Source organism: Uloborus diversus, chromosome 9 (assembly GCF_026930045.1).
Source record: "Uloborus diversus isolate 005 chromosome 9, Udiv.v.3.1, whole genome shotgun sequence".
In the NCBI taxonomy this organism is placed as follows: Eukaryota; Metazoa; Arthropoda; class Arachnida; order Araneae; family Uloboridae; genus Uloborus; species Uloborus diversus.
In genome coordinates this window covers 31,937,851-31,956,874 of record NC_072739.1, presented here as the reverse complement: position 1 = coordinate 31,956,874, position 19,024 = coordinate 31,937,851, and the positions used below count along the sequence as shown (strand labels likewise).

Sequence of the window (19,024 nt, the reverse complement as noted above, 5' to 3'; positions counted from 1 at the left end):
CTGTTGGTCATTTATTATTGGTATTGTAGAGGTCTTACTAAATCAGGATGTACTATTAAATATAAAGGAATGGTATCATTCATCCCAGAACACAGTTTTCCTGTGCTATAGCTAAGCATAAACCCTGTTTTTAAGTGTTTTGTGTAATTCATGAATGGTCTGCTCATATTTTTATTTTTGATGGTTAAGAAACATTTCTGTGCAATTTAGTAATTAAAATGCTTATCACGGTACACACTCTTTTTATGTAAATATTACAAAACAAACTAGAATCTTTTGTTGGAGTTTTTTGCAAAAGGATCAATTACTGTGTCTATTTCTACTTTTGTGTTCCTATTAGATGAATTGGTGCCGGAACAAATTCAAACAAAATTCTGGTACTGCTTTTCTGAAAAGATTAATCTCTCTTTTCTATAAATATGGTTATGACTCAGGATTCAATTATTTTTAATTGTTGTTCCTGTACTGAAAAATTTATGCGTGGTTTCTATCTATAGTAAAGCTTTAATTTAATGATACACTTCACTGTCCGGATTCGACTGCATTGAATGTCTATTCTTCTAGATTTAACGATAGCTTTTCTTAATCCCTTGACAATTGTTAAATCGAGATTAGACTGTATATTCATCAATACTAATCCCATATCTGCATCCTCTTTCACGCTGAACCATAATGCTTTCAGCCTTCTTAGCATAGAAACTAGAGGTGAGACGGGCCCGAACCGGGCTCGGGCTCTAGAACCGAAAATAGGTTTTGGGCTTGGGCGGGCTCGGGCACAAGCACAGATATTCAATTGCCAATCTTCATACAAATTCAAAGCAAATAAACATTTTCCTACTGTGTGAAAATGAAAGGAACATTTAAATCAGTTCAATCAATGTCAAATTTACCCTCCCCCTCCAAAAAAAAAAATAAATAAAATAAATAAATAAATGCATTAACGCTTATTTATAGTGTTTTTTTGCGATTACTTTTGCAATATGTCATACAGTAATACATTTGAAGAGGAACATTTTAAGAAAATTTAGAAACTTTTCTCTTTTAATGAAGAACATTTGACGTAACATTTTTCACTCGCAGAGAGATCATGTCAGACTGTAGAAGGCTCGATTTTTGATACAAGAAAGTTTCCTTTGGGCTCGGGCGGGCTTGGATTTTTGTCCGAGACAATATCACTCGGGCTCGGGCGGGCCCGGGCTCTCAAAAATGAGCCCGAACTCATCTCTAATAGAAACTGACAATTGAGTTCTGGCAATACTTGTTGATAAAGTCACTACACTGCGCAATAAACATACAATACATCAGAAAATATTCTCATTGTTGACAAGTAGAACTGTCGTTCATCATTTTTTAATTTTGCATTTTCCCATTTCTACCTTTTAAGAAGTCATTCGATTCTCCAGCAATTAGTAGTTGAGCTACTTTATATTTTCTAGTTACTAATTTTGTCTCTTGGTTCTAGTTTTCGTTCACCATTGGATTAGGGGTGAACATTTTAAAGTTGTACAAACACAAAGTCAGCAATCAAAGGAAAATTCCACTGCCAAGAGTGATAACTGAAACTCTGCTATTTGATCAATTACTATTCTGATTTAGTATTTACATCCTTAAAAAAAACAGAAAAAAAGATATTAGAACTGACAAGTCAGAAACTTTGCTTGCTCTTTCTTTTCACGCAGCAAAGATTTGCCCTCAGTGAAAGGTTTCACGTTATTGCAGCTCACCAGGAGAGATCATAGTATTGCATATATTTTTTAACTAAGTGTTCAAATTTCAATCAAATGCTTTTAAATATTTTAATGATTGTATATATATCTTTGAAGGAGTTACTACTGGGGGCCTCACCCCATCCAAATTTATTCTCCTTCCTCCAGGAGATTGGTTTCTCTTTTTTAATTTAGCGTTTGTCTCATCATCATGTAGTCTTGACCTTTTCTTATTGAACACTTGTGCAAATATTGTTTCAACCATTTTTTCTTCATTTATTACTTTGTTACATGTTTTCACAACTTTTTATTTCAAAATACGCTTACTTTTACCATTTCCTGTCTTTATACTCAAGTGAAAAATAAATAATATAAAATAAAGAATCCTTTGGTGCAGTATAGCTCTAAAGGCTCTTTCGCCATTAAAACCAAATAAACCAACCAACATGATTTGCAGATTTTTCAACAAAAGAAAAAAAATAAATGTAACAAGTATTAAAACACGGTTGCCACGCCACAGGGAAGCCTGAAGAAACAGGAAAAACACAGGGAATTCAAAAATCAACAAAAAAACAGGGAAAATCCAGGAAATTTCGAAAATTTCCTCAAAAACCTGGTAAATAGAGGGAATTTTTTTTCCTTTGTAAATTAAAGTTACAAAAATCAATTCCCAAATATATAAACTACCAAAAATTAAATAAATAGTAATAATTATAATGAGAATATTAATAAAGTTCAGAAATAAAGTAAAATAAAAAATGGTAATTTTGCTTGAAAGTTTTTTTTTTTAAGTAAATCTTAAAATATTTATCAAAAAAATAGAATCTTGAATTTCATGATAATTTAGAGTATATGAAATTAGTCGTCAATAATCATTGTTCTGGGTCACTTATACACTTTTAGGTCCATTGCTAAGAGAAGTTTTTTTTTTTGAATAAAAAGTTGAATATATTCAACCACCATGCTTTTATTTCAGTTATTATAAATTCTTATTTATTTTCCCTTATTTATTTAGAAATTTGTGTTTCGTTTTTTTACCCTGTGGTGAAATTATCAAGATATTAATGTTCTTTTCCAAATAATCAGTGCTCGCTTGTTTGTAATGTTTTATTTTCATGCAGGGAAAACACAGGGAATTTTTTTTCCAGAATTGAGTGGCAACCCTGTGATTGCCACTCAATGTGAAAATAAACAACAATTAAAAGTGATAATAAACAACAGGCTGTAATATTTCCTAAGCTGGTACTAAGCAGTTGAGCAATTCCAATCGAAAATCAAGAACCATCCTAAACTATTCACCAGATTGAAAGTAACTGCTGCTCCTGATTAACTATCCCAATTAACTACCACCCTATTGAAGAAGTATTTTTTTCTAATTTGAAGATTATCTTGGAATTTAAAACCTCAAAACATTGATCCCTTAATTTGCTACCTGTGCAGAAATTTATTTTACCAACATTTTCCATGTTAATAAATTTATTCCATCAATATTTTTAATTTCCGCTAAGTTTAGTAACTGGATCATGTCTTAGTTAAATGAATGTAAAGTAAGAAAAAAGCATTTATAAAAGATTTTAAGAGATGAAAAACTTTGCCAACATTTTTTTTTTTTTTGGATGACATGGTGGGTTGTTGCTTTGTTTCCGTGCAGGTACAATAGTCAATAAGCTCATCATTATTTTCAATATTTTAATTCAGGGGATTAATGTTGGGAAAGAAGTGCAAAATACCACTCGATCCAATTCACCTGCAAAATTGAAATTAGGGTTTTTCTTCATGGTCTTAGTATTTTGTTATAAACTTTATAAGGTGACTATAATTATTTCTTTCTTTTTTGAGATGTTTTTTTAAAGAAATTAGTCTCTATCTTTCTCTCTCTCTCTCTCTCTATGTATATATTGGTTGATTTCCTTTAGGTATTTTGTTCATCAGAAGGATTTCTATTGAGTAAAAATGGTGCTATTGAAAGAAGTGCTTGTTTTAACTCACACTTGAAGAAATATCAAATTTATTGTCTAATTTCAGGTAGCACGACTCTTTGCGTTATGTCTTTGGTGTATTCAGATTTAGCAAGTAGAGTAAACATGTGTAAGTTTACCACTTGCAATGCAGTACTTTAGTGGTCCAATTAGACAGGCTTTATAATGGTTGATATGCATGAAAAAGACTATGTGCCTAGCAAAAATGGTCAACTTAACAGGTTTTACTGTATTATGAAAAATTTAATTTTTGTTGATTTATAACTGGATAACCCTATTCTAGACATGAAAAATTCCCAGTGGCAAATTTGCCTTTACTGCCTTTCATGACATTTGTGCGTGTTCATTTTTTAAATTGCCTCAGAATTCCAACAAAAACATAATTCGAAATTTTTTTTGCAAGGATGAGTCGGATGTCTCTACAATAAAAGCTTTATGTTCTTTTACTGGTACAGTTTAAGGCTGTTAATTGATGATGAATATGTCTGAAGTTATTTTTGATACTTTCCTTGGATATTTTCCTTTCTTTTCAGTTAAAAAGACTCATAAAAAGCTTCCCCAAGACCTTACTTTATAGACTTTTAAAATTAAGGTGTCATTTGAACTAATCTTTGTTATTTGAATTAAATAAAGAAATGCATGTTTAGCGGAACAGTTGGGTTCCATGGGACACAATTTAAGAAATGCTGTTGATGGGTCAAAGCAACAAGATGACAGTATCTGGGAAGACAGCAAGGATACAGAAGCAAGGACATGGTTGGAAAAAGCTCCCTGGAATAGTGAGCAAAACGGCAGTAAAGCTGCAGTCTGATTAATTAGATTTACTAATTGGTTGATTGATATGCTAGTAGGAATAAACCAAAGCACATATTCATATCCTTTTAAGAAATTGTTTAAAAAAAAATTCTGTCATGTTTTAGTTCTTGGTGTTCTGTCATGAACACAAATAATCCAGAGTGTCTAAATTTCATGGGCTACATCTATCAGATGCTGGCAGTGTGTGTTCGAAATTTATTTGGACACCTTTAACAAGACCTGAAAAAATCACTCGCCATCTGGCAACTAAATTTTTTACTTAGGCGTCTTAATAAAATACACAATTGACCACATATAACTATTACTTCATTGGAATTTTTTTCCCCCGAACAATCTATTTTTTTCAGACTTAGTATGTGAGTTGAAAACAATCCCAGGTACTCACATAGTTTTCCAATTTCTCCAGTGGATTAAAAAAAGCTATTATTTAACATAAGAACTTGCAACTGCAAGTTCGCTTGGATATACAAAAGTTCGGATGCACTTGAGGGGTGAGGGAAAAGAAAGAAATGCAAATAAATGAAATTGCAGCCAGATTTCATATCGCAATATTTTCTTCCGCAGCTAAAATTTTAGTGTAGTAATTTTTTGTTTTTGTAAAAAAAAAAAAGCTGATGTGTGCATCACATGACTTCCTTTTACTCCAATTTAATGTCATTTCCCCATTATTGGCATTTTTGATGCAATTAGATATTTAACTCTCTAAATATCACTAACAGTGTCCAAATAAAAAAAAATTGCCAAATTTGTCACCAAGCTGGCGACCAAAATACCTGCGATATATCGGCAAGTGTCTGCCAAATTATAACACCACTTGAGTTTACTTTGAAATTGACAATGATTTTCCCCAAAAAAGGAGCAAAAGAGCCCTTTAGAAACACCCAAATGCAACCAAAAGGCGAGATGCACAGCTAGACCTCACTAGGAGTCTACATACCAAATTTCAACTTTCTAGGACATACCGTTCTTGAGTTATGCGACATACGTACATACAGACGTCACGAGAAAACTCTTTGTAATTAACTCAGGAATCGTCAAAATGGATATTTCTCGTGCCTATCCACGTGTGGCGAGACGAAAAAAAAACTCAACATTCATTCGGGGGTGAGTAAAATGGAAATTAAGATTGATTTTTGAGTGAAATTATTTTCGCGAATACAATACTTACTTTTTTGTTAAAGGAAGTAAAATAGAAAAAAACCCGGATAAAGTGGCTTTGAAACTAAAAGAATCTGCCGGTCTCTGGCGACGACCCACACCTTTGGTTTGTCAAAACTCTATGTCTTTTCATCTACCACTAGCGCATTGAAAAGAAGTTCTTCGTAATCCCAAAACAGCCGTATGCTTTAAGGACACTTGCAAAATTTATGCCATAAGTGTTATTTCTATCTTTGTCTTATGTTAACAGTTTTGGTTCTTCATTTGAAATAGCTTAACCATTGAAAAATAAAGCACTTCATTTTCTTTTAGTTTTTTTTTTCAGATATTATAAACAAAATAATTCAAGCAAAGTTCAAGTTTCTTTTATTTGCTTAAGTATTACATGCAGCGTTTTCATTCAGATTTTGCATTTTTCTTTCTTTTATTGTTCCTCAATTGTAATATTCAGCCCTTTTTTGAAGGGGGTTTGGTGAAAGTAGGTGGTTTGAAACATTCTATTGGATGAACACATTCGTCTCCATCTCTGATAAAGCCAGGAGCACACACACATGATTCTTCATTGCATTGAATAGGTGGTCGTATGGTTACTTGTTGCCAGAAAATGGTTTGACTTGCATACTTTAAGTCTTCTTTCTTTTGACACGTCATCTCCAACTGTTTACAACCTAGAGTTTCACGCTTGGGACATATGGAAAATCTTTTTACCCTTGGGGTACTCGGAGCTGAAATAATAAGAAAGATTAAAATGGGTTTTTATACTTATAAGAAACATTGACCAATATAGTATACTAACCGCTATCACAAGTATTCAATAATTTAAGTAAGAAGCATAGTTTAAAATCTTAGACCTTATTTCAATTATTTTCTGGCTTCAAGATAGAATGAAATTTCGGTTTCTAGTTAGAATAGTTAGTATTTTATTTATGATGTAAGAATTATTGCAATACCTTCTATTCTCAAAGTTTTCTAGGTTCTACATATCCTTTTTGCTACTTTTTTATGTTTTTGTAATCTTAACATTGAATGAACGGCATGGTTTAATTTCTGTTCTGTTTAATGTCTAGGACAGTAGAGGCGCCATTATGACCAGTGACTCAGACACTCTCTCACATGCTAATTTTTTAAATTTACATAATAATCAGAAAATGCTAACAGACAATTATGAATAGCAAATATCATATTGATTATGAAAAGTGAGAGCAGAAAGACAGGACAACTCATTTTTTTCTCTCAACATATTTCAAATTACTGGTTACTCAACTGTATTCAAATTACTGGTACACTTTTACTCTCCCTACCCTCTTTCATCAAAAATGCCTGTGTCTGTCTGAATTAGTAACTCCTCCCACCCCGGCCGGTATTGAAGAAGGCTAAATAATAACTCAGCCCACTTTTAAACCAGGTTTTACCACTGACAGAAAACATTCTTGCCATTATTCATACACCTATGTGTGGCTTGGCTGACTAATATCTTACCACATAAAATTGGCAGTTATTAGATATTTGCCAATGATAAAATTTTGTAAACATTTAGTATCCAACTTGATTTTTAAGTTGGCAATATGTACCGTTGGTGGCAATATGTTTGAAAAAAAACATTATTTTTAAAAAAAGTAGTAAGAGATTCTTGAAATCCTTTGGGTTTTTCTTATTGTCTGTTTTGTTCAGTTTCTGATAAATAAAACAAGTTGCAATGTTTAAATTACTAATATGATTTTCACCATCATTAATATATTCTCCTAAAGCTAAGCTGTCGGTTAGCGCCACCAAGTTTTCTTAGATCATTTCAGTCAGATTTACCTTCTGCTTAGTTACACAACAATAGACTTCATTTTCAAATGAAAACTATTAGCATGATTTGGTGAATGTAGTCTGTCCAATAAATGCACGAACCGAGGCCATAAAAAATTTATTTTGCAAAATTTACTTCACAACGATTTTGTCCCCTTCAAAGTACTCTTCATTCGTTGCTATGCACTTATCTCACCTTCTTTTCCATTCTTTAAAGCACCTTTGGAAGTCCTCAGCAGTAAGGCTCTTTGGTTGTCTCGTCGTTTCTCGCTTTATTGAACAGAAATCTTTCCAGTGATGTCCCCTCATCACATTTTAGCATTTTGGGAATAGGAAAAAGTCGCAGGATGCGAGATCTGGCGAATAAAGAGGATGATCAGGGATGGTGATTGAGTTTTTTGCCAGAAACTCGAACAATCAATCCTGAGTGTGCTGGAGCGTTATCATGGCGAAGGATCCATCCATCGCATAGTGTTTCGATTAGTACAAGCTAGGTGGACTAAAGTCATGTTCAAAATTCTTAACTTTGGTATTGGGATAATGCAAACAATGAACCAAAACATGATACTTAGTTATTTGTTTATGTCTAACTCCCTTCCGTCACGTGAGTAATAAGGTTCAAAGGTACGTATCCGTTTGTAATTGAATAAATCAATTGAGTTCCAGACATCATTTCATGACACAAAATTAAAGTGTTCCTAATTTCATATGATTTTATAGTTCAAGATGGATATTTTTTATACTAGTGAGTTTTTTTTCTCTAATTTAATAAATCCATCTGATAGTTAAAAAATATTAAAAAGTTTTTAAATAATGAACGAAGGATTTTTTGCCTGTTTCAAAACAATCAAGTAATGGCAATGACTTGTACCCATTTGTACCCGGGCTAAATTTTCTGTATATAGTAGCTGCAGCTTTCCCATTAAAATTAAGACTTATTATAGTCAGCTTACACGAGTACAACATATTTTTTTCACCTAAAGCTTTTGATCTTTCAATAATTCTTCAAAGAAATCCCTACTCGAACAAAAGTACTGTAGAGAAACAAAATATGTTGTACTAGAGTATGCCGACTATAATACGTCTTATTAATAATGGGTAAAGCGGAAGCTATTATATACAGAAAATTTGGCCTGAGTACAAACGAGTAAAATCCATCACTTGAAAGGTTTTAAACGAGCAAAAACTCCTTCGTTTATCTTCAAAAATATTTTAATATTGTTTAATTATCAGATAGAGTAGTTAAATTAGGGGAAGAAAGCACTTACCAGTATAAATAATATCCATCTTGAATAATTAAAACATGCGAATTTAGAAACACTTTAATTTTGTGTGATGAAATGATGAATTCTGAACACTGTGCATCACCTTGGGTCTAATTTTGACGCACACGATCTCTCATACGCTAATTGTTTTGTTGCTCCGTGATTTTGTCAATTTCCATTTTCGTCGAACAGTAAAAACAAAGACAATAGAAACTAACATAACTTGCAACATACGCGCAGTTTGGCGATCTGCCAGCCACTCACAGCTCATTGGGTGTCGGGCTACTATCGCCGACAGTTAGCAGGACTATAGTCAACAGTCAACCTCATGCCGTTAGATCGCATGAACCTTCCTTTTGGAAGAATTTAGAGAACATTTTGTACATTCTATCCACAACAACACTCTCGAAGAGTATTTGAGTATGAAAAACTTTGCTTTTTGTTAGCGAATAAAATCGTGTTCTTATTCACCCCAAAGATTAGGGGAGGAGAGAGGGATTGATTTATTGCTCCTTACATTGATGTAGTTACATAAGCAGGATATACAATCAGTTTAGAAACTTCAGAAGTTCTATGCTGACAATGCTCAATTTGCGAACTGGTAGAATTAATGAATTTAAGTCACTCTCTCCTCCCCCCCCCCTTATTGTAGGAATAAAAGTATACTAAATAGTTATTCTCTTACGTATGATAGGTCCCCCGTTTCCATTAACAAGCTCCGTCGTACCTTCCTCTTCTCCATGACCATCCTGTGGATTTTTTTTCTTACATACAACTCTCCTGTTTCCAGTATGAAGTTTCTCAGTTGTGTCTTCCTCATCCTCCTCTCTCCGACCATCCTGTGGATTTGTTTTATTACATTCAACTCCCCTGCTTCCGTTGTCAAGTTTCGCCATTGTATTTTCCTCATCCTTTTTTCCAGTATCAGCCTGTGGATAATAAATAAAATTAGTCTTTCAATTGAGCCTTTTTTCCGCAAGCACTTAATCATCTAGGCATGAAGCAAAGTTTTTTGCTTCAGTAAAGCAAGTGTAGAAATTTGGGCTGAGCTCCATGCTGGTTAACAATTAGTAGAAACTGAAGTTTTTATAGCGCATGTAGTTTATTTTTAAATAAATTATGTTCTGCAACTTATATTATAAAAAATAACCAATTAATGTCAGCAGTATCCATTTTAGAAATGACGCTGTTTTCTATTGTGATAATGAAATAATTAACCTATGCAACTCTTCCTTTCCCATCTACCTTTTAGCTTAAAGCCCTAGGTTTGCTTCTTCTCTTCCAATATAATTGTAGATACTCCAAACAACCGATAAATGCCTCATTAAAATAGTTAAAATAATGTACTAATTTTGAAGAAAATTGCAGTTGCAGTTTTTCTGCTTGTTCTTGAGCACGTGAGCTACAGGAAAAATGGAACCTTTAAAAACTCTGGTCTAAATGAGAATTACGCACCCTTTTCTCCGAAATATGTTTAAAATTCTTTTTAATTTAAAAATATTTCATTATTATTTTGCAGATATGAAGATCCGTATTCTTCTTTGCTCTTTGAAGCAACATTTTCATTGAAATAAAATTTTTAAGTAGCAGATTCAATAATCTTACCTTGACTGCTATCTTAAGTGAAGGTGATGTTATCACATCCCCTGTTGATTCTCCTACTATTTGCCCTAAAATATTTTCCTTTTCTTCTGTAATACGAAAAGCTTCGTTGCTGGCAGGAACGGTTTCCCCAATAAGAGATTTCTCAGCTAAAGTCTGAAATTGTTAAGTGTTAGAAATAGGAATTTCAATCTAGGCGTCATGATGGCATCTAGTATACATTTTCTGTTTCATTTAGTATTTGTTCTGAACACCACATGTATACAAAATAATACTTACTGAAACAAAATATGCGATGATACAAAATGTGAAAAGTTTTTTCTTCTTCTAGCAAAGTTGCTTTTGCTATGAAGCCGGGCAAAAAGTTACGTTGCGATTCGAAGTTTTAGGCTCCAACTTAGTTACGGTTGAGAAATCCTGCTTTAAAATAACATTTGGTTGCAAAATGCGCCGATCTATCGCTTACTTCTAACACTAGCAGAGACACATAAGAGATTGTCTTCAATGTATACCACTTAATAAAACTACTACTCTCCCCCTCCCCTCAAAGCTCTAAACTTCCTTTTCATTAGTTTTAATATTGCGCAGTTAAATCAAGCCCATCGAGTTATAGGAAGCATTAGTCTTGACATCTATTGGCAGCGAAACTAGAATGGAGAATCGCAAAATAAATTCAGCTCCATCCACCTTTTAGCAAACGGTTTCAAATCTTCAAAAATCACCTGAAGAGAAGAAGTTATAATACAGTGACGTGCTCATACTTGGGACGGTTTAGTTGGTTGGTTGGTTAAATTGGGTTTTTTTTGGTGCCAGAGCCTTAGTAGACTATACTGCGCCAAACTACTCTTTTTGTTCGAAAAATGTGCCAAAGAAGAGAAATTGTTCAAAGAGCTAGAATTTTTTGAAAAACAAATTCCGAAAAAACCACATAAACGAAGTTGCAAGTTTTGAATAACAAGCCAAAAGAATAATTAGAAAAATAATTTTGAGTAAAATGTGGACATTTATAACAGCACAAACACGAGACGAAGACAAGGACAAAAGGACGAACACTAAATTAGAAAAGAAAATCCAATCTCTTGAAGAAAGGGGAACAATTTAGGGACAGTTTAGGTCTTTTACTTTTAGAAGCAAATATGTTTATATGTTATATAACATATAATTATATGTTTTCAATTTGAATAAAGTATTTTATTTTTAGAAAGATCTTTAGTACCTTACCTCAGGACAGGGTACATATGTGTAGATATGTCTCTTAAAAATAAAACAAAAAATATACATTGCCCCAAGTCAAGGATTCAACTCCCTAACTTGGGACAGTTTTTAATTTTTCTTTTATATATACAGCGTTATATTAGCTGGAGACACCAATTATCACTTTTAATAAGTTTATTTTACAACTAAATAAAGAAAAAATAACAGCTGAAATAGTTTAGTCTTTTTTAAACTATCACTGATTTCAGAATATACATCCAGCCCCTAAAAATATCGATTGTCTCCCCAGCTTTCTCCATTCATTTGAATGTATAGTGTTTCTTCGTTTCCCTCTATTATACATTTTGAAGCATACAAATATTTGTAAAGCCCAAATTAATTACTGCAACCTCATGCAGCTGATTCTTGGATCTCTTTGTTCCTCATCTTTCATTCATTGTGGATGTAATTCACAACAAATAAATTGGCCTCATTTATACTTTAGACTCCTTTTTATTAGTAGAACTAACATTTTGGCATAACATTTTGTGTTCATCGATAGATTCCGTTTTTTTTTTAAACTAATGACAAACTTTCTGTTCTACAACGGTGTGGCACATTTTTTTTGTCATCAGAAGTCAATTTCTTTAATACGTATTTGTGTGTCAATACAACCATTCTTTATTTACTCTATTGCTCGTGGACACTTTTTTTGTACTCCTAATTGTCGTTTGGCGCAATGAAGCCCATCAAAGCTCTTGCGCCAAAACACCCAACTAAGCCTTTTCGGCGTTCTAATTATCGTTTGGTGTACTATAGGCTATTACGGATTGCCAAAAAAAAACATTACAACCAGTTAATTAACCTTACTATTTAAAATGCATGTTACTGGCATTTGGATTACTATAACTAACTATTATCTCTAGTTATAAAAAATCATTAAAAAGACTGACATGAAATACTCTTTTGGTTAAAACAATCTTAGGTACAGAAAATGCAAAGGTATCTGGAAAGGCACTTACGAAATCTCTTCGCTTTAATTGTTCTCTAATGTCGAATTCTTCAAACGCTGCAACGCAGTGAAGCAGGATCATCAGAAAATAGGAGGACATACTCATTATCGCCTTTTCCGTTTCTAACTTCATCGCAACAATACTGTTGTTTTATAAAGTGCTTTCGTACTACATAGGAGTAGGACACTTGGTGTGAGGGATAATTTATGATGTTAATTTTCCTTGTTGGTATTTTCTGTCAATGCTAATTGGCATTTTAAAGGAGAAACTGCATTTCTGAAACTGCACCACATGTTCGTAACTATACACTATTCTACAGTGCTTTGTCAGCGAAACTAAATTGTCGCAATAAGTTTTATTGTTAGCCAATTTTGCTAGTTTCCATTCGAAATTCTTCATTAGTGTCACATTTCAACTAATTAGTCTTCTAGTACTAAATATTTATTAGATTTTCAATATGCCGAGAAAGAGGATTCGGTAAAATGATGGCAATGTGTTAAATTAATGCAACCAGTTTTGATTCCATGTTGAGAAAAAGTATTTACAGCTATTTATATTGTAATTTTTCTCTAAGATGGTGCAATGAAGTTATATGTCACTAAACCTCCATTGGCACACTATTTAACACAGTGGAAGATTCATCAAAATCTAATTGCATTTATTTTACGTTAGATATTTTATGAGTGGAGGCAAAATATCAAATAACACTACTAAAAATAATAAAAACATCCCACCATTCATTTGAATTTTGACGTCTTAGATTCAATAATGCATTGCGATAGGACTCTACTCGTTGGGTATCACTTTTCTACAAAACGAACGGAATGGAAATGTAGAAGAAACTCGCTCCCGTCATATTATGACTTATGGTTTTCTAAATAATGCGACACGAGGCATATTTATAAATAAAGAAATAGCAGTTAGGATGCAGAAATAAAGATTGAGTTTTTATGGCCAATTTGTACCCGTACACATACCAAAACGGTCTACTCTGTTAAATACTATCTTAATGATATTTTTTACTTCTTATCAATCTTAAATGCTGGAAATGTGAATTTAAATAGTGTTTTGGCAATATAAGTTTGTGTGCCCGCCTACCCCGAAAAAAACTTTTTAATTGTAAAATTTACTTGAGATAAGAAAGGAAGCAGACGATTTATAACCACGACGACGAAAATTAGCTCGTTTTTAATATTTATTTAGAGAGATAATCTAATTTTCGTCGTCATGGTAATCTGAAAAATAAATGGATCAATAGCAACTCGTTCGTTGCTCAAAAAACAGGTTAGTCTGCTTCTATACTTTGCTTTAAAACGAAGATGTTTAACCGAGAATGACTCGTGTCTGTTTTTGTACTGCATCATTTCTTTGTTGCTGGGGGGTGTACAAGACACCTTAGTTGTTGGATAAAACCGTGTAAGTAATTAAAAGAAAAATTCTATAAAAACGAGTAACTAAGTAAATATTATCGGCTGCACTTTTTTAATACTATCACTTGAAGTTTTATGCTTTCTTCTTCAGAATATGCTTTTATTTACTTTACTCTTGAATGAAAGATAAATAGCATATAATAAAAAATCGTTTGGCGCAGCATAGCCCTCAAGGGCTCTTGCGCCATAAAATCAAATCAACCAACCAAGTAAATGAGGAAAAGAATATTAACAGCATATCTAGTTTCATCTTTTTAAAACATGTAGATTTATAATTAGCCTTAGAAGCGAAAATGCTCAGAGATAGTCACTCAAGCAATGTCGTATTTTCAGAAAGAGTTTGTAAAACAGAATGTGATTCTTGGCAAGATTTTAGTTGATTGTTTTTTTTTTTTTTTTGTTTTTTTTTTTTTTTTTTTGGCGCAATAACCTTGATTGCTGTGCCAAACGAACGTCTTGTTGAAAAAGAGCCAAAACAGAACAAAGGACACGAAACTTCAAGAATTTTGAAAAGCATTGCCGAAATAAACCCGTAACGAAGTTTTAAATTTTGACATAAAATCCGAAGGAGAAAACAGAGAAATAATTTTGAGTAATGTAAAACATATCAAGCAAAACGACTAGACAAAAACAAGGACATAAGGACGAGCACTAAATTTAAGACATAACGCCAATCTCTCGAAGGATAGGAAACAATTCCGGATGAGGCGTGTCCCCCAACAATTCTCTCAAAGATGGAAAAAAAAAAAACAATTAAAGAACCTGAAACGAACATGATTGAGATTTGAACAATTAGAGAAAATGTGCAACACTGTCTGACCGACATTACATGTGTTGCACATTGGAGCAGGTTCGCAGCGAAAGAGATGTTGGTGAGTGAATCCTGAGTGACCAATGCTAAGACGGGCTCGTATTATTTGTTCTCTTCTGTTGATCATTGAAACCTTTCGTTGAAGATTGGATGGAGTGCAATTTATTTCGAGTTTCTCCACTCTAGTCCCACTGCTAATAGTTGTTGAGGAAGTCCAAAACGGAATTCTTAGTCATTGAAATGTACAAGATTATCAATATGGACACTTGCAGTTTTGGCAGCTAATTCCGCTGCCTCGTTGCCGACATGTCGAGGGATCCAACAAAAGAGAAAGTCAAAGCTATTTTCTTTTAGGCTGTTGTACAATAAATATGATTGTATAGCCAAAGGATGGCTATTTTTACCGAGATTCTTGTTTAGGTTTAAGCTCACCTACTTATTAATCTGACCATTTAAAGTTGGGTGCTTAATATAAAACTTAAATGTATTCATAGAGGTACTGTATTTAGTTTCAAAGGTTTGGCGAGCAATGCCTGTGTAACATAGGCTGTTTCATTAAGCTAGGCTGATACAGCTTTACGGTATGATATTGAAGCTGTGTAAAGTTCACGACTGATGATATTTGTTGCTATTAACTTCGGCCACGAGTTTTTTTATGGAGATAAGAAATCCCGTTTTTGCAAACATAACCTTCTAAATTAGACTCTACTGATTAAAACAATTCTGATTTTAACTAGGCAAGAACAATCAAGACGTTTACCTGTTAGGATTGTTTGCATTAGTCATTCTCCGCAGTAGAACAATCCCGTAGGTGATGTTGATAATTAAAGGTGAAAGTAAAGAAATACTTTCTGGGAAGACAGCACAATATTAAATTACGGTAAACTAAACTATTATTGTTTTTCAAAAAGTCTCTGGCGACGAGAGTTCGTTTTAGTAGGAGTCTATTTTTAGCGCCCTATGCCACCGTCGCAATACCCGTTACTGTGAAGCTAAGTAGCCCATAGAAAAAGATTCAATTATTTATTTCGAAATCTACTTACGTTGAACCCTTTTTTATTGCTAAATATCAGCTATAAAAAAATATTTCTTAACTGCAATCAGTTGGAATAAAATGTAATTTTAAAACGGTCTATCACATTGTTAATGGCAATTACAATATTTCATTTAGGTACTATCTAATGCCACTCATTGAGAAAGGAACTAGCGTTGGTTGTGCTGGAAAGTCGGCACCTCTTCCGTAATATGGAGGGGATAGGTTGAGCTGCTTCACAGTTGCCAATAAAATTAACTTTCCACTCAGAAGAGATACATGTTATGGGAATATTACTTTACTTTCTCCGTAATTCCATTATGTTACATTTTTAAATATTTTACATTTGTAGAGTGAAGATTTTATACTTCTGGCAAATTCTTTTATTATGATGTTAATTCGAAAGTTTCATTTTAGGACTCAACTCTTTGAGCACCCCGTCGTCTTCCATCATCAAACTCACAATTGTCACCATGTTTCCAAGTAGGGGAAACATGGGAGACTTGACCCAATTTTTGGTTTTTCATTTCCCATGTTTTTCGTACAATAGTTAAAACGAAATTAGAAAGATGCATAAACAGTTTGCCATTTTGCACACTATTATGGCAAGAAAATAATAGCATATAATTCCAAGTAGAAATGGTACAAAAAAATTATATTCATCAAGCCTGCAAATGGGTCAAGTGTCCGTAGAGCAAGAGAGACTTGACCCAACACTTAGGGAGACATGATCCCCCCCCCCCCCCCGCCTCATGAATGTAAGAGGATTCAAATATATTGAAATCAAAAACTCAGTTTTATGGTATTTTTTGTTTTAATAAGTGATACGTAAAGCGAATATACAAAATGCTAACAATATTACATGTATATTTTTTATTATTAATCTTACTCTAAATCAGCAGGAGAGCAGAAGTGCAATTCAAAACTTTTTCAGACCAGACTTAAGCAATATTTCAGTAGGTTCGAAGATCGAGTATTTTAGTTATTTGTCAAATAAAAACAATTATTTGACCAAAATATTATACATTATAGTTAATCATTAAAAAAATCAGGCCCTCCTATTTACGATATTAAGAGTCATTGCAATAAAAAAATGAAATCATTAGGCCTAAATGACAATACTTTATCAATTGAAAAAACATCAAATTAAACAAAAATATCAAATTAGTCTTTGGGTCAAGTATCCCCCCTTAGCTTGGATCAAAGCTTCCTAGTTGGCTCTCTTCTGTTTATCTTAAATTTTTAGCAACTTAGATTGAAGTTATATAAAACTACTATATATCAATAGGTAGTTAGAAAAGTGACAAAAGCATGCATACTTTTATTATTAATTTCCCTCAAAACTGGAGGTTAAATCTAAAAAATTCCAACATCTTCAAACTTGACTTTTAAAGTGCAGTATCATTTAACACTGAATTTCTTGAAAACCACGGACAGCTCTGAAATGGCTTGTCCCTGCAAAATACTGTTGTGTGACTGGTCAACCAATAGTATGACTAAAATGTTCCCTAAATATCCTTTTCATGGAAAAAATCAGCATAGAACAAAGTCTCCATATGGATCGAACCTCCCTAATTTTCTCTAATGTTGGTAAAATGGTGCTAGACGTTACAAAATTCCAAATCCCCGATTCGTTCTTGTGGAATTATCAACTGAAGTTATCTTTTTTTTTAGTGGCAGGAAAGACTTTTATCTTATCTCAGCAACCACGAATTTCTGTAGCACATGGGCCTTTGGATGCGTTTGTTGATGTAAGTTGCCAGAAAAAAAAAGTTCGATTCAATTGACGATTGCTTTTGGTTTTACGGTGGCTCTTGCCTGTCATTTCCGTTTTTACACCATTACATGCACACTTTTTTTTTTTAATATAAAATCAGAAGATGTTAATTATTGTATTAGCGTCTATTTGAGCCTGCTTTTCTAAAAGGTCAAAAATTGTGTGTTGCGTCAAATTTCCGGAACAACGTATAACGCGAAGTGAAATTATGGTGATTCTAGTTGAAGCCTAAGCTCTCCCACTTTCGAAGCGGCGGAGTTTGAAGTCTATATGAGATACTGCTACGCGTGGTTTCATGGGATTTTAAATGCCATTGTAAATGAGGCTGGTTTCATTAAGCTAGGCTGAAATAGCTTTACGGTATGAAATTGAAGCTGTTTCGTGTTGGTCTATAATTAAGTTTGTTGCTATTCACTTTGCCCCCCCCCCAATGTCCATTTACCTTGTCGTGGGGGGGAGCGACTTGCGGTGTGGTGAGTTTGGGGCAAGCTCTTGGGCGGAGTAGTGACCCCCCCCCCCAGTTGCTAAAATAGAATATTGGGGGGAAGGATTTCTTTTTCCTTCTCTCACCATACTTACCGAATTGGAACGAAAAACGGTAAGCCAAGGAGAGTCAATCGTGCCGATGGTTGCTTGATACCGGGGGTAGTCGATGCCGCAAAAGGGCGACTTCAGGAAAAGCAGGTGAATCCTGTCGTATACAGCCTTATCTCTATGTCTAGACCCCATCTTTTCCCCCTCAGTTTTACGGTCCATCCTGAACGAAAACAAACAAAACTCTTTTCGCCCTTGTGGGGAAAGACAAAAAGTCTGTTCAAATGCAGCGAAATCTTTCTTAATAAAACGAAGCGTTCCAAACTATAATTTTACTGAAGTGTCCCTCTTCCTTATAAACAAAGCACTAATACTCTTTTTTAGGAGATTTCGCTTAAGTAAAAAAAATTCAAGTAACTGCGATCTATTAGTTGATATTAAAGATGCAATACAAATAAATCTTATCATCACAATAAAACAAATAGGATCATTTCTCGTTACCGTTTCCGAACATAAATCACTTAATTTCTTCAGAGGAATAATTTCCAAGCCCGACCTGCTATTCACTTCTGAAGAAGAGATTTTGAAAGAAATAAGAGCCACACGTGACTGGAGTGAAAAGAATCACCATCAAGCGTAATGGCGCGTTGGTGAATATTAAACACTTCATCCTTGTGTTTAGTTTACTTAACTCTTATACGCTCAAAACTTGATTATGGATGTCAAATTTATGGCTCTGCAGCGAAGAGCTATCTGAATGCCCTGGATCCAATACATAATCAGGCACTCCGCATTTGCACAGTAGCCTTCCGAACCTCACCTATCAACAGTCTTCATATTCTAGCACATGAGCCCCCCCGTGTCCGTTTACCTTGTCGTGGTGGGGGGGCTTGCGGTGTGGTGAGTTCGGGG

General features: G+C 33.8%; 1 protein-coding gene across 1 annotated transcript; it reads right to left on the bottom strand.

The window, feature by feature from the left end:
* Nucleotides 1-6,013: 6,013 nt before the first annotated feature.
* On the bottom strand, nucleotides 6,014-12,645 carry LOC129230575 (uncharacterized). Its single transcript, XM_054864980.1, has 4 exons — nucleotides 12,537-12,645; nucleotides 10,324-10,476; nucleotides 9,404-9,647; nucleotides 6,014-6,384 (listed from the first exon to the last, which is right to left on the bottom strand). Exons 1-4 carry the CDS (start codon nucleotides 12,630-12,632, stop codon nucleotides 6,107-6,109), a joined length of 771 nt encoding a protein of 256 aa, XP_054720955.1. The 5' UTR covers nucleotides 12,633-12,645; the 3' UTR covers nucleotides 6,014-6,106.
* Nucleotides 12,646-19,024: the final 6,379 nt, after the last annotated feature.